This window comes from Naegleria gruberi (genome assembly GCF_000004985.1).
Source record: "Naegleria gruberi genomic scaffold NAEGRscaffold_41, whole genome shotgun sequence".
Classification (NCBI taxonomy): domain Eukaryota; phylum Heterolobosea; class Eutetramitea; order Acrasida; family Naegleriidae; genus Naegleria; species Naegleria gruberi.
This window is the reverse complement of record NW_003163286.1, coordinates 301,852-317,543: the sequence shown is the minus strand read 5'-3', so window position 1 is coordinate 317,543 and position 15,692 is coordinate 301,852. Positions and strand designations below refer to the sequence as shown.

At 32.0% G+C, this 15,692-nt stretch overlaps 7 protein-coding genes across 7 annotated transcripts; 1 reads left to right on the top strand and 6 right to left on the bottom strand.

Annotated features, from left to right (window-relative positions):
- Positions 1-346: 346 nt before the first annotated feature.
- Positions 347-2,032, top strand: NAEGRDRAFT_70688 (uncharacterized protein; the record flags this gene model as incomplete). Its single annotated transcript, XM_002674278.1, has 1 exon — positions 347-2,032. One exon carries the CDS (start codon positions 347-349, stop codon positions 2,030-2,032), a length of 1,686 nt encoding a protein of 561 aa, XP_002674324.1.
- A 76-nt stretch (positions 2,033-2,108) lies between these two features.
- On the bottom strand, positions 2,109-5,268 carry NAEGRDRAFT_51124 (uncharacterized protein; the record flags this gene model as incomplete). The annotated part of the gene is made up of 2 exons (XM_002674214.1): positions 2,109-3,033; positions 3,083-5,268. 2 exons carry the CDS (start codon positions 5,266-5,268, stop codon positions 2,109-2,111), a joined length of 3,111 nt encoding a protein of 1,036 aa, XP_002674260.1.
- Positions 5,269-5,704: 436 nt separating this feature from the next.
- NAEGRDRAFT_80697 (uncharacterized protein) lies at positions 5,705-7,947 on the bottom strand. Its single transcript, XM_002674213.1, has 4 exons — positions 7,808-7,947; positions 7,678-7,756; positions 6,635-7,424; positions 5,705-6,479 (listed from the first exon to the last, which is right to left on the bottom strand). The coding sequence occupies exons 1-4, from the start codon at positions 7,941-7,943 to the stop codon at positions 5,763-5,765; spliced, it is 1,722 nt and encodes a 573-aa protein (XP_002674259.1). The 5' UTR covers positions 7,944-7,947; the 3' UTR covers positions 5,705-5,762.
- Positions 7,948-8,475: 528 nt separating this feature from the next.
- On the bottom strand, positions 8,476-10,331 carry NAEGRDRAFT_80696 (cytochrome P450; the record flags this gene model as incomplete). Its single annotated transcript, XM_002674212.1, has 3 exons — positions 8,476-8,691; positions 8,840-9,082; positions 9,185-10,331. 3 exons carry the CDS (start codon positions 10,329-10,331, stop codon positions 8,516-8,518), a joined length of 1,566 nt encoding a protein of 521 aa, XP_002674258.1. The 3' UTR covers positions 8,476-8,515.
- Positions 10,332-10,551: 220 nt separating this feature from the next.
- Positions 10,552-11,946, bottom strand: NAEGRDRAFT_70684 (uncharacterized protein; the record flags this gene model as incomplete). Its single annotated transcript, XM_002674211.1, has 1 exon — positions 10,552-11,946. One exon carries the CDS (start codon positions 11,944-11,946, stop codon positions 10,552-10,554), a length of 1,395 nt encoding a protein of 464 aa, XP_002674257.1.
- Positions 11,947-12,131: 185 nt separating this feature from the next.
- Positions 12,132-12,590, bottom strand: NAEGRDRAFT_70683 (polyubiquitin; the record flags this gene model as incomplete). The annotated part of the gene is made up of 1 exon (XM_002674210.1): positions 12,132-12,590. One exon carries the CDS (start codon positions 12,588-12,590, stop codon positions 12,132-12,134), a length of 459 nt encoding a protein of 152 aa, XP_002674256.1.
- Positions 12,591-14,541: 1,951 nt separating this feature from the next.
- NAEGRDRAFT_51122 (uncharacterized protein) lies at positions 14,542-15,600 on the bottom strand (the record flags this gene model as incomplete). Its single annotated transcript, XM_002674209.1, has 1 exon — positions 14,542-15,600. The coding sequence occupies one exon, from the start codon at positions 15,598-15,600 to the stop codon at positions 14,542-14,544; it is 1,059 nt and encodes a 352-aa protein (XP_002674255.1).
- Between the last annotated feature and the right edge of the window lie 92 nt (positions 15,601-15,692).

Below are 15,692 nucleotides of genomic sequence, written 5' to 3'. Positions count from 1 at the left end.
TGGTGTGACCCACGCTCAAACTTCTTCACTGCTTTCTTCTATCAAGAATGGAGATACAATTGTTGGTGTAAGAACTTTTCTAATACTCTTTGTGTGGAAAAACAAATTCACATCCAATGAACAGACTGTTATTGCATCTATGAATAATCACGATGAAACACGAAATTTTATTATGAATTGGTTGAAAAACAACAAACTGACAGTTGGCACAAGACCTGAATTTACCAAGTACCTAACCAAATTCTTTGGTATTTATCAAATACCTATTACAAAAGGAGATTCATCTACAACATCAACCTTCTCGAACATTTATTTACACGTAGACATGTGCCAGAGAAGAAATTACATGCGAAAGTATGATTCTATTTTACTGGATCCTTATATTTTCTCCTTCTATGTGAGATTTTACAGGGATGTACAAATGACAGATGGTAAATTTATGGAAACTAGTGATTTTGTGGCCTTTCCACTGATTCCATACGAAGTTTATTCATTTTCTACAATCAAATCATTAACACTTGACAGTTCTTTATTTGATTATGAACAAACTTCATGTTTAGATGGTCCAGACGTATCAGATGCTCAAAATTTTAGATGGCTTTCTGGATATTCAAACTTTTCACAAACAGATCTTCTAATAATACAAGGGGTTACAGGAAGAACTCAAATAAGTGCTAATTATTCTATAATTTCTCAACAAGTTGGAAAATTCTCTTCAAATTTTACAGATCTTTCGTACTATTCAATTTCCTCTTTACTTTTGCCTTCAACATGCTATATGTGTGAGACAAGTGGCTGCTTTGGTGAGGATTTCTCTCCAGTTCTAGATTATTGGATTATACCTCAATTCTTGATTGTATTTTCTTACTTTGTTTTGTTCTTTGGATTGAAACTTTACAAAAAGCCTGCAATGATCAGAAGAATTGGATTGCCATACTGTTCACTATTAGGATTTTCTCTAATGATAACATTCACGGGTTTATCTAGGACATGTGTTGGATTCTGGTATAGTGTTTCCTTATTGGTAATGATCTGGTGGTTTTTTATATATATTACAACAATTGCACAATTTTATTTTTTGAGGAATCTATATTCTCTGATAGTTAGATTCCCAAAAAGAGAGAAATTATTGAAAATGATGGCTTCTAAGAAAGGTGGTTTCCTAATGACAGTCGTCATGACTTTTTTCTTGTCCATTATTGTAAATTGTGTCAGTACATTTTTCTTCATTAATGAAGATAAGTCATTGGCTGATATTTATAGACCAGTTGTAATATTGGTTTTACTTATCCTGCTCTGGATTATTGGATTAGTGAGCGTAATATATGATGTCATTACTCAAAGAAAATCTATTATTCGAGATGGTTTGAGAAAATTCTTTTTCTATGACGATCCTTTTTATCTTAGAGTCGATCTTCTCACTTTAATCCTTCCTGTCATCATTGCTATTACATCAGGTTTAGAAAATTTGTTAGTAGATTCATCAAATACGTATATTGTTCAAATTTTGGCAGGAATATTCAACACTCTGGCTTGTTTTAGTTTTACGTTATTGAGTGGTGGGAATGTTCTAATTATTGAGATATACAAAATGATAGCCAATAGAAATGTGAAAAAGAATGAAAGTTTAGAAATTGAATTGGAAAATTCTGAAATATTGAAGATTTTTAAGGAATATTGTCAGAAGGAGTTTAGCTCAGAGAATTATGAATTATATATTATTTTGAAATCATTGAAGGAGAGTAATGTTGTAAGGTTAACAGACATGAAAGATATTGAAAGTCAGTTTATACAACCTTATTCCAAGTTTGAAGTGAATATTCCATCAGTTTGTAAGAAGGAGTTTTATGCTTTGATGAAAGATTGTGATAAAGATGGGCAAATAGGATACGAAAGACTGTGGGATTGTTTAGGACCTGATTTATTGCTAAACCTATCTGATACATTTAAGAGATTACAAGAAACCTCTACTTACAAAAAATGGGAATCAGTTCAATCCTACACGAAACACATAACAGATGTAAACCCTTAAACGGATTTTATTGTAAACTATTCTTTCGTTTAATTCTATCGTGAATTACTGTAATTTACACTTTTGGAACAAACTTTCAACTTAAATTAAGCAATTTATTGTTGTCTAATTGGAACGCTTCAAGTTGTTGTTTAAATTTTGCTAAGTTACAAATTATTTTAGCACCGCCAATAACTTCCATTTCATCAGATTTGAATTCCAAATTGAGATTAGGATAGATTTCTCTAATTTCACGTGTTAATCTATCTTTCATGCCGTGTATTGAGGAAAACCCGCCACAAATTAAAACATCCTCAATACTATCACTGTTAATCTGTAGAGATTTAATTGTTTTTCTCAATACTTTGAATGCATTAACAAACAATTGGTTTCCAATAGTAAGTAAAGTTTCTGCCTCAAATACATGTTGATTATAATTCACCTCCACTCCATAATTAGTTCCATAAGTGATACCTTCCCACTTTTCCTTCATTGTTTCGTATTGTTCCAGTGGGGTTGGAGGCACCATCAGTACTACTCTGAGAGCTCCATAAATATTATCCCAAAAATTCATAGAATGAGGAATGGAAGAAACATTGAATGGCTCAAATATTTTCATTTCATTCAGTGGCTCATAGTTTCTGATTGGTACACAAGCAGTACCACTTGCTGAAATATTCAATAAAATACAATTAGGTTTCGAATAATTGTAAGCAATCAATTTGGAAGAGTCTATTAGACATGATAGCTGAATTCCAAGCTCATTAATTATTCTTTTAACCATCAAAATATCTTTCTCTGTCCAAGAAAATGGGACAGCTAACACAAGTGGATGTGTTTGAAATTTGACGTTCAAGTCATTTTCATATAATTGAAATAGGAAAGTCTTGAAATTTAAATAATCTTCAATTCTTCCACAAGCATCAACAAGAGGAAGACGAGATATCAAATGTGAATTCCTAATGTTTGCTGCTCTACTCCCTGCAAGAATGTCGTACATACCAAATCCTGGTAAATTGAAACTGAAAAGTTGTTAATTAATTTAGTTAGGAAAATATTTCAATAACTTACTGTGGATGATGTGGTTTACCACATACCATAATATCCTTATCTGCAGTCTCTGAATTTTGTAGAGAATAACGATAGGAAGAAGTTCCTGGATCAAGTAGAACAGGAGACCAGAACAAATCCATATACTTTCTTGAAATGAACATTGCATACCAATCCTTGTATTCCTTAGAATTTTCATTGTAAATTATTTCATTTCGATTACATTCCACTGGCATTCCATTATCACTAAAGTAAACAACCAAATCATCAAGATTACTATTGTCTTCGTATTCAATTTCAGGATTCGAAGAATGATGCCACTCTTGATAATATTTCTCCTTCCAAATGATTGGACTTCTAGAATAAGAGTTCAATAAAATAGAGAGAGGAATCATTTGTCTAGCAATTTCTCTACTTGTTAAGAAGGAGCAAATTATTCCAATAATTTCCTCAGGTAATCTTTCTACATTGCTCTTCTTACTCAAATCTGACCATTGAAGAGATGGAGACATGTTAGTTTGTAAATCCAATGCATGAAGGTATTTCAACAGAGATTGCTTGGTATCTCCTTGCTTTTCCAGTTCATTCGATTCCTCAATTAATTGTCTAACTTTGACATATTCCTCTGTATTTCTATAGTCAGAACGAGGAACACTCAATGCATCAACTCTCTTAAATATAATCTCAGTTCTCAATACAATCTTTTCATATCGTACAACAGAACCTTGATGATAGAGATCATGATTGAATAGTATGACAGAACCTTCCTCAGGGTTTTCATCATGTAAAACTCTAAAGGTCATTCCAGATCCATCCTCAGCTTCTTGATCTCTTATCTTTTGAAGGAACGTTGTGGAACCACCTTGATTTACTCCATTCAAATAAATAAGAAGTGTGAAAATGCTCTTTTCATTATCATTTCTAACAAATTGTGCATCCTTATGAGGTTTGAAATAAGTGTCTGGTTTGTAAGCTGAAAAACGAAAGCACGGATTAATTTCCATTGGTTTCCACACTCCATTATTATCAAAACCATAGGGTAGCACATTCTTAAAATCATTCTCATTGAGGTATGGCTTAATTCGTTCCCACAACAAGTCGGCTAACTTTTGACTTTTTAAAAGAGCTCTCTCACAATTTCTATATTCTTTCGGATATTCAGATTGGATATTAGTATAGAAAGGTAAAGATGCAACTCTTAATGCTGCACATTCTTCTGGTGCTAGTATAGAACTAATTCTAAAACACTTGTCCTTATTTAAAATTGTATCAGGAAGAGATTCGTCTACTGAAGTTTTGATCGGATCCTCTGTTATAAAATTAGCAGTAATCAATTTTTTAGGAGGTGAAATCACTTGACCAGGAGTCAGTATTTCACTTCTTCTCCAAAACTTAACAGTTTCCTGTTCATTTTCTCTACTTGGTTCGTGCCTCTTAACAAATGGTGGCAGAAATGAATTTGTATCCCAATCAGTAACTCTACTCTGATATACAGAGCTATATCTCTTAAAAATCAACGCAGTTGAATCAAATGTTAAGAAGGTGTTACTTTGACCACTGTTATCATATGCTTCTTGTGATAGAATTGAAATATTCGTTGGTGAAATATAATCAGTTGTTCCCCTTCTTTCATATCTGTTAATTAGGGATTGAATTCCCTTTCTCTTTCTTACCTCAATTTCACTTTCCAAAAAGAATACATAACCAGATGCATACAATAGCATTGTAGTGATTGGATAGGTCACAAAGAGTGAATGTCCAAACAATTGAATTGGATTCGAATAAAAAGAAAAGCTATCTGGATAATCATTCTCCACTTGTTCAGAATTTTCATCAAAAATCAATCGAGTTGGAGTTTCAAATGTGGATGATAATCTTCTTTTCATTTCATCCCTTGATCCATTCCAATAAAAACTAAATACTTGTTTCATATCTTGTGAATGATTTGCATTGTCCACTCCAACAAAAAAGAATAACCATCCCTTTTGAGGTAAAACACCTTTTGGACTGTGATAAAATCTCAAATCATGCAAATTGATTTGAGCAATGAATTTGGCAGGATTTGAGTCAATTCCTTGTGGCCAATTGATAGAATCTGGTAAATCAGGACAACCACCAAATTTGGAAGCTCCAATTTCAATGCAATCTTCATTTTGTACTTCTTCTGCTGTTGGAATAATCTTTAAAAGACAAACATCTTCATTCATATTTGAAACATCTTCAAATATATTTGAAAATCTTGATCAATTAAATTAAAGATTAATTAAATAAATATTTAAATAAATATTAAAATATTTACAATTTCTTATAAATTGCTTCCCAAGAACCCAATTCATCCAATAGAAAAGCATATGCTCCAATAGGAATTGATAAATCCTTTTTATCATCATGATGAGTGGCACTTCCATCTTCTGTAATCGGAGCAGATCGAACAAAATTATGACCAAGGAATGGATACTTCTTCCGATCATGAAGAATATTATCAATCAAAAGCTTGTAATGATGATCAGTATCATCAGTGTTGGACATTTTTTTCAATCTAACAATCAATATTCCTGGAATATATTAAGAACTTTAAGAACTATGAACATTAAGTATTGGAATGTGTATTGGTCAATATTGAAGAGAAATAAATAAATTTATGAACACAATGCTTTTAAATTTATTTTGTACATGTAGAGAGTTAGAAAGAAACAAAATATTAATCCAATCTCACAGGATAAGTAGGTCTATAAGAACCAAGTTCAAAATCTTTGCCAATGATTGAATTGACAATTTCCTCATTTTCAACATTGGTTGCATTCTTGTTGAATGGACACATGCAAGCACCAGTGTTTGGATTTGTCCAATAATGTGAAGTATCAACGCCACCGGTTCCCTTTGATTGACTTCTTAACCAGAAAGCTCTGTCGTAAGCTTTCAGTAAAACATAATCGAATGGTTCATTCTCAAAATAGAGTGGATCTTCTTCTTGTAAAATGTGAACGAACTGATCGAGAATTTTGTGTGAAGGGAATGTTAATGCATTTCCAGAAGATTTCAAGAATTCAGTCAATTCAGGAGTTATACTATCAGAATTCAATAATGTTTCTTTAACATCATCGTTAACTCTGTATGACATGTCACATGCTCCTGTGGTTTTGAGTCTTGTGAGATATTCCTTCAGTGGTCCTTGATTTGCAATTTTATCAAAAGCTGACGCTAAACCAAGTTTTTCAATTGCCTCAGTACAAAAATGTTGACAATTTGATGACTTGTTATCATAGTCACGTGTTCTGTTCCATGTACAAATCAATTCCGATAAATTTTTAAAAGCATTATCGACATTTTCTTGTCCTGAAATTGTTGCAATGTCTGTTGCAAAAACTGCCTTGCTACTACTCTTCTTTCTAACTGTCACCAGTGAAGAATCGACCCACTTTTTCAAAATGTGAATTCACATCACAAACATATTGATGATAGATAATTATTATTATTATTAAATATTATGTAACGATGATATTATAATATTATCATTCAATTAGAAAGTAAATTCAAATACGTTCCATAAAAATAAAAACAATAACAACATACCTCAACATAATACACACCGACAATGAGAGCAGTGTGAAACATTCCGTAATCCATAGATTTGATAGTTTTGTGAATTCTTGTACCAATTAATCTCAATAATCTATGAGCCATACCAGTATCCATTTCAGTAATGACCAATTTAACTTTAATGAAAGGTTCCATCATTTTGTTAACTTGTCTATCTTTATCTGACAATCTCAGTGGATTAAAATATCTATATTGAAATCTATCTGGGAAAATACAATCTTGACAAATAGTAGCTTGAACAGAAGGTGGATAATCTTGACAAGCCAATTCAACCTTCTTTAAACACTTGTCATAATCCTTCTTTTCTTCACCTGTCAGAGAGGAAACAAGAAATGGAGGTGCAGCAACATATCTTTCACTTCCGTTAGCTAATCCTCCAGAAGTACTATTCATTTCAGATCCAGATGATGTATTAAAAAGAGTACCTCCCTTTGATCGTTGTTGAGTTGTTGTTGCCGATGATGATTCACAATTGTCTTCCTCCTCTGATTTGTCCAACAATTGAACCACTTGATGACCATTTTGTGTTGAATCTGTTGTTGCTGTACCAGTACTAGTATTCGATTCTGATGATTGACGATTATTCGAAACAGCACTATTTGGATCATCAGTATTGTTTGTTGTTGTTGAGGTTGTAGTTGATGTGGAATTATTATCTAAACGTTGTGAAGCATTGGATGCTCTTGATGGTTGGAAAAGTCCTGCTTTGATTTGTTCTTGTTTGAGTTGATTGATGGAATTGGTTATACCTTTAGCTGAACCACTGTTTTAAAGACCAATTAAAAGTGTTAATATATGTTGTCAATTAATTGGTAAAAAGTGTTTAGTGTTAAAAAGAAATTTTGACATGTGAAATAAAGAATCATCAAAATTAAAATCATCATCACCAAATAATATTAATAATAATAATAATTGTACAATTCGAATTTTGATAATAATAGAAATTACATCAATAAATTGTTATTAGAAAGTAAAAATTAAAATTATTCGAAAGGAGGCTATATAAAATTACAAACCTTGGAATTCCTAGCTTTTTTAAATCTTCTTCTGTAAAATCGATTAAACACTTTCCGTTCCATTCTTCCTTTTTTAAAACTTTCATACAACATTATATATTCGAATAATTAAACTTTAAAAATCACTTACTCTGTGTAACCTTCTTTTGATATTGATGTTCTCTCAACCATTCTTGAAAGTCTTTTACACTCCATTCTTCTATTGGTTTTGATTGAAGATCAGTTACTTCTCGTGTGCTTTTAAAGAGGGATTTTAAACGCTCCATATTTAGGGATTTTTTTTTAATGACAACTGTCAGGAAAGAGTATGCCACAATCACGTATTGGTGGTTAGGTTGCTTGGCTTTTTAGAACGAATATGCAGGAACTTGTTTGCCTTTCCAGAAATAACTGGTCGAAAGTCGACGAAAGAGAAAGTTGTAAAGAGAATTTTTTGAATCCTTCTTGATAATGTTGAACCTGGCTGGTTACATGGAAGATTGAAAGTAAATTGTTTGGTGCGATGAAAAATTGGATAATAATATTGAATGATACATGCATTTTCAGGTTGAATATCGAAGTTGAAGGGAAGTTGGACGAAACAAAAACGTGGGGCGTTTACAAAAAGTTCAACACTTTCAACGTTAAAATTAGCGCGAGAGAAAACTGTTCAATAGTTGAGATAAAAAAGTGCTGATGAAGATCCACTCTTGTCATTCAATCAATTAAACTAAAGTAAACGAAAGTCAACAATACCAATGTACACACCAATGAACATTTCTAATATTAAAATTGATTAACATTTCTTCATTACAAAAAACAATCAAAATTATATTCGAATTATTTAGTATTACATAATTTAATTTCTCTTCTCAAATGAAATTGAAATTGGTTGACTTGGATGAGGAACACCAATTAAACGGTGAAGAGCAGGAGATGGAATTTCACCATTGATTTTTACATTTCTAAATTTGTAGAAGAATAGAGCAATGAATGTAACCATTTCTACAATACTGAAGGCTTTACCTGGGCATTCTATTATAAAGTTGAGGAATTATCATGATATTTGATTGGGTTGATAAATAATTTATAATTATTAGGAGGATTCAGTATTTAAAACGGTTTGAGGTATTTTTTTTTGTAATGTGTGAAAATATTGGTAAATTGTAAAGAAGGTACTTACCATGTGGACCTCTTCCCCAAGCAATAAATTGCTTACTTCTATCACTCAAACTATTTTCACCACTTTCTAACCATCTTTCAGGTCTATATTTGAGAGGTTCATCATAATAACAATCATCCAAATGAGTAATGAATGGAGAAATACAGAGATTGTGTCCTTCTGGAATGATAATGTCTCTATCTGGAAGTTTAATTGGATGCATGACCTTTCTAATTAACATTCCTGGTGGAATAATTCTAATAGCTATTTGAAGTTTCATTTAAATAATTAATTGAATAGTAATTATTATAATTATCATAATAATTGTTTAAATATTAGAATGGAAATATTCAATCATATTCTTACCTTCATAAATACAAGCTTTAACATATGGGAATAAATTCAACTTTTCAAATGTTAAATCACGTGGATTTTCCAAATGATTGGCAAAAACTTCATCAACTTCCTTTTGAAGGTTTTCATAAATTGCAGGTTCCTTACAAACGTAACAAATAGTCCACAAAGATGATGGAAGAGAATTGGCTTGGGAGGCCCAAAGCATAGCCAAACCAAAGTGGTCAATGGTTGATTGATCCTCAACAACATCCTTGAGAGCTTCCCTAAGCAATTGGAACATTCTCTTTTCATTATCAGGAGTGGTATCATCCATATTGGTTGATAGTGATGAAATCATCTTCAATAAAAAGTCCTTAGATCCCTTGAATGTCTTCATCCATGATTCTGGAACATAACCACTGGCTCTAATTTCAAATTGTGAATCAATGGTTTGAAATGATTTACAAGCATCTTGTTCATTTGAAATGAATGCCTTCTTATCATACAATGACTTAACAGTACTCCAAAAAAGTGTTTCAGTAATGGCTTTGAAAAGATCATCAGTTCCCTTTGGATCCCAAACATAACCCATGACATTTGTATTATTTTCAGTTGTCTTTTCAAAAACATCCATTAAATTTGATGCAATTTCTTTGGTATAGAATGGAAGAGTTGTGCTTGGACTCAATTTAGCTCTCATAGTATTAACCATGGTAATGTGTTGAGACATGAAATCATTAACTGGAATTCCAAATACTCTACTAATAAATTCCAATACAGCATGATCGAAACTAATAGCCAATTTATGTTCTTCACCACTTGGTTTCTTATTTTTAACACGAATCGAATTACCCTTTGCAGGATTAAAAAAATATTGAAACAATTCAGCATCTGTCAAGAATGTGAAACATTTACCAGCAACATGAAGAGTAAATACATCACCATACTTTTTCTTGCATTCATTCAATAATTTAACTGGCTCTGTTCCGAATCTCTTTCCTACTCCCATGAATGGCCACAAAAATCTACCTTCCATTGGCGGAGATTTTGCTGGTTTCTTTGGTATTAATTTAATATAGAGAATAGTAATCAAAACAATGATCACACTCAATCCGACAGTGAAATAATTTTGAGAGGAGAATAAATCTACCATTGGTGATGATGTTGCTTCTTCCATTTTTTTCTGTTGTCTGTCTGTGTGGTTTTAAATTCGGAGGACGATTCAATAGTGATGATTTTTTACTATTTGGTGATTGTGGAGAAATGTGAAAAATACTAACCAATAATTATTTGTAATTAACAATTAATTTCATTAAGGAGATAAAACAATAGATATATAACCAAACATTAAATAATTCTTTATTGTCACATCTTCCAAATAATAATTGAAAGGTTTATTAACTCAGAATTTCTCCAACAATTTTGTAATTATAATAATGATAGTCCACAAACTCAAAATTGCATATTTCATTTTCATCATCTTTCTTTAAGGAGAGAACATATAAATGAGATTTTACCTCCTCTCCCTGAATAGATCCATAATAATCCAACTCAACTCTCACAATGGTGTGAAAGATCTCATCATAGTTTTTACATTCACATTTCTTATATTCATTCAGCCAATCCATTACCTGTTCATCTGCACCTAATTGAATAAGTGAACTTCCCTCCAATTGAGAATCGTGATAAAACGAAAATCTGTGAGCATAGTGAAGTTTCTTAGAAAGATAAATCAAAAAGGTAAAAATATACTCTCTACATATTGGAATATTTAGCAAATTCATTTTCAAGTATCGGTAGAGCATCTTCTTCAAAGTAAGATTGAAGAAGTCATTCAATCCTCCTTTATGACTATTTGGCTTGGTATCATCATCGTCATCGTTGAAATTTCCATGCAAAAATTCGTATGGTAGGTGACGAAGAGTAAATCTTGAGCACTTTCTAATGTTTTTCAGAATTTTATGCTCCACCTCACCATCGAAACATGATCCAAAAACATACGACAAATTCGAATCCACAACAAATGTTTTGCCATCCTTGGTTATATTTCTGATGAGCTCTTTATGCTCATCCCTCCATTCAGCACAGGAGCCAAAATAAATATCTTTCCAATTAATATTGCTTCCTTTCTTTCTAGTTAATTTAATCATGGGTAGGAAAAAATACTCTTCATAATTATACACTATCTCTTTCTGTGCCCAATAGATTTTCTCAAAATTAAACTCCTCGTTCTCATTTCCGATATTGTAAAATAATCCAAAGATTTCTTTTTTTCTGGATGGGATGTTATCTGGTACAATTGTTAAATTAGTGTTAATTAGATGAGGAGTGAAAAATTGCTGAGCTGACACCACATGTTGATCACCAATATAGGGATAATTATTATTCTCTGTGAAATAGAATGATCGATTACTTTGGCATGATCTAACACAACTCCATCCTCTGATCATTTCATATATTATTTTGGCATGATCTTTTGTTAAACTAATGTCAGTACCATTGGTAGAATTTTGGATAGTCAATTTGGAGAGATGTTTAGTGGATGATTGAATAAAACATTTCAAAAACATGTTATACGATTCCGTACTTTCGATCATTTGAAACCAATCTTTACAAACTAGCGACATTCGAATAGCATCAGGGAGAGAAATAAATCCTCCCATTACAATTGATTGAAATATATCTTTAATAGAAAATAATTGTTTAAAGCCTTCGGAGAGTTGAATGCTACTAGTTTCTTTACTAGCATTCATCTTTCTGCGTTTAAAAAAGTTTAAATCTGTTAGAGGCATTTTTTTGTAAAATTGTTTCTTCCAGTTAACAGTTTGAACTTTCAATTGGTTCCACCTGAAAATGAAGACTAGCAAATCTACTTATTCTAAAGCTAAAAGGTTGAATGGAATCGAACACACAGCCAAAAAAAGTTACAGTGTAATTTATTGGCAATAATTGAGAGAATCTATGATATTTTGCTAACTTAACCTCCTCTCAATCTCAATACTAAATGCACAGTTGAATCCTTTTGAAGATTGTAATCACTTATAGTTCTTCCATCTTCCAATTGCTTACCGGCATAAATCAATCGTTGTTGATCTGATGGAATACCTTCCTTATCAAATATCTTTTGTTTCATATTCTCAACAGTATCAATCGATTCCATTTCAATTGTAATTGTCTTTCCAGTTAAGGTTTTTACAAAAAGTTGCATTCCTCCTCTTAATCTCAACACCAAATGAAGAGTTGAATCTTTTTGAATGTTGTAATCATTAATAGTTCTGCCATCTTCCAATTGTTTTCCTGCAAAGATGAGTCTTTGTTGATCTGGTGAAATTCCTTCCTTATCTTGCACTTTTCTTTTCACATTTTCAATCGAATCATTAGATTCAACCTCCAAAGTGATGGTTCTTCCAGTGAGTGTCTTGACAAATAATTGCATTATGTTTGTTGTTATGTTTTTCTTGTTTTGTTGTTTTTTTGAATTCAAAACACCATGCACTTCCTTGTTTTTTATACTTGTTTGAGATGTATATTTTTAGAAAGTAGTTCTTATGCAAAGAAATTCTGTCAATGAACCGATTTTTGTTTCTGGACACAAACTCGGTTCATGTTTAATTCAATTTGAATCTTGAGTAAACTGTTGCGAGTACAGCTGATTCATTTCTCAACGACGAGTGAAAATGATGAAAAGTCAATGTTTAGGACTATTCTGAAAAGATATGCCAGTTATTGCCTTAATGAATTGAATAATAAAAATTATTTTCTTATTTATTTAATTATTATATTAAATATCATATTTATTGGGCTTTTAAACCTCAGAAGTGAAGAAACTTCAAGAACACAAGATGCAGAAATCAGGTAATAATAAGAAACCAAAAAAATGACTGAAGAAGATATAGATATCCTAGCTTATGATTCGGCCATGAGGGGGACCATTGAATATGGTCATCTTGAAGAGAGGTGATAATAAGGAAGCCTTGACTCCTGTTCTCAAAGGAATAACATTTTACGAGAGCAGATGTGGTTATACTCAACTCCCAGATGAAGTAGTACATGGTGTACACCTCCTGTGATGATATCACACTGTTGTTCTGATGCAATTTTCAGAATTATTGTTTGTTTATCATTTGTAATTTTGGACGGGAAGCCTGCCAGGAATATGGCGACTATCCCGCTACAGTCTTTGACTGTATGAACAGTGAAGGCAACGAAGACAGAATCTTGTTGGTTCAGGTTTTGTTTGAAGAATTTGAAAAGGTTGATCACCCTCGTATTTATTGAACATTTGCCATGTTGAGTTGCTTGATCCAAATTTTGGTTTGATATTTTCTTAATCAAATCGAAATTGAAACTTCATCTATTTCAAACATTACTTCTATTGGAAGTGAAACAAGTAAAACTTCCAAATCTCAATCACAGAATACTGTTGAAATGAGAAACAAACAATTCAAAATGTGGTGAACTCCATAAAATTTTGTAAGCCTAGGCAACCATTGTAAATAAAACCAAAATATTCAATTATGCACAGTTGAATTTTCGTTATTCTCTTCTGAACTGTCTGAATTTCTGATTCAATTCACATCCTACATAAATTTCAATATAATTATGTCAACTCGGTGTTTACTTCATGTTCAACAATTTCAAAGAATTCAAATCATAAAAAAACAAACAATGACAATAATTCAATTTTCAAAAATAAATACATCTGGAAAGGTTTTTAAGATTTGTTTGAATTTGCACTCTTTGCTTTCTTCATACTTACCTAGAAGGACATTTCAGAGATCATGAAGACTGAAATGTGAATCTGGAAACTCTCCTCCTTTCACTCAGAGGATGAGTAGCTAGAATTTGGTCAATAATCAAAGTGGTTGTTCCTTCTCAATTTTGTCCTGTGAGTATTCATCTGGTATGATTTCTCGCTCTGTTAAATAATAGAAACATTTTGGAATTTTGAAAAAGTTGTAAAACTCTTAACATGGTTTGCAAAAGAATATTTCATTTTGAAAGGACTTCTATAAAGGAACACTTGATTCGAACCAACAATCATTTCCTCTCATGATAAAAGGTTGAAAATAAAAAGACTACAGCACCACAGGGTCCCAAGTTGTCTCCAACCTCAGTACTGATGTGGCTCTACGATGCTTAACTTCTCAAATCGGACGGGATGAGGTGCATGAATCGTGATATGACCGTAGTCATTTATCTCCTTAATTTCTGGTATTTAAATAACAATATATACTTGGAACAAAACGTAAAGATTCTTAGTTCAGCAAGGTTTGGTTGAAGAATTTGAAACGGTTGATCAATCTTCTATTTATTGGACACATTTTGCCTTTACCAATTTATGATCGAAGTTCAAAAAGAAATCGTAGCAGAATAAAATTCAATATTTATGAATTTTTAACTTCCTGGATTAATTTGCAAGTGTAGTGCTGGGCTGATTGGAATGAAGTGAATCTACACCATCCCATTTTAAATTTGTAATATCCTACATCAATCTCACCAGAATACTCAGTTGGATGGAATTCTCTTGCGCCCTGTGCCAATATTTGAATACCATAATCTCCATTCCTTGAGTACGAGTTCACTAAGGCTGCAACTGAACCATCTGATTCCCAACATGGGCGGTAGTATTGTCCGAAACGCTCTCTGCGTGGTCTGGTATCTGATCTGAAGAACATTCCAAATCCAACTCTTCTGACACTTGTATCTGAATTTGTTGAGCTGCATCCATTCTTTTCAAAATATTGGACTAAATCCTTTGGCATGCACAAATCATAAATCTTTTTGAGATTTTTTGGAATACCACCATTGATACCACAAATATTTATAAAATCGCTCACATCAAAGATGAAAGCATGCTCACTTTGATCCATTTTTCCAATTACAATGTATCTATACAAATGTTCCTTATCCTCATTGCAATAATTAGTTTTCATTTTGAAATACACTTGATGATCATCCTTATCAATAATGGTTATAAGAGAATTGATCAATGATTCTTCCTCATGTAAATTAATCTTCTTAGCAACCTCTGTTATTGAATTATGGTACGGAAATTCAATATCAATTCGTAAAGTGTCAATTGACATGATCTTGTCTGGGTACGAAATTTTATGCTTTTCAATATAACTCGTTACTCCCTTAATATAATTTGGAATTATTGGTTGAGAATCTTGACATGTGAAAATTATATTCATCATGACATTATCTCCTCTATTGATTTCTCGACAAACTGCCTTCGAATTCTTTACCTTATCACAAAGAAAGTCTCTGGTTCCGTTAGAGATTTTCTTTTTGAATTGTAAAGGTCTAATATCAAGTTGTAATTTTACACAATCTCTAACAATGGATATAAATGTTTCTGTTGGCAATCTTTCTGAAGAAATTGTTTTCTTTTGTTTTGCTTTGGTGAGTTTGATGGTTTGCTGTTGTTGTGATCTTTGCATTTTTTTTTGTTGATCTTAAAGTTCATGGAAAGGATTACCGAACGTTTTAGAAAGTAAACTATTCATCAGAATATTTAATTATCAACATTTCC

Bases quoted from the DNA above. Each gene is read 5' to 3' on its own strand.
- NAEGRDRAFT_80697 (XM_002674213.1), bottom strand. From the start codon at position 7,943: ATGGAGCGTTTAAAATCCCTCTTTAAAAGCACACGAGAAGTAACTGAT. The intron at 7,757-7,807 runs GTAAGTGATTTT...GTTGTATGAAAG, and splicing joins TCAAAAGAAGGTTACACAGA to TTTTAAAAAAGGAAGAATGG. The intron at 7,425-7,677 runs GTTTGTAATTTT...TCTTTAAAACAG, and splicing joins AAAAAGCTAGGAATTCCAAG to TGGTTCAGCTAAAGGTATAA.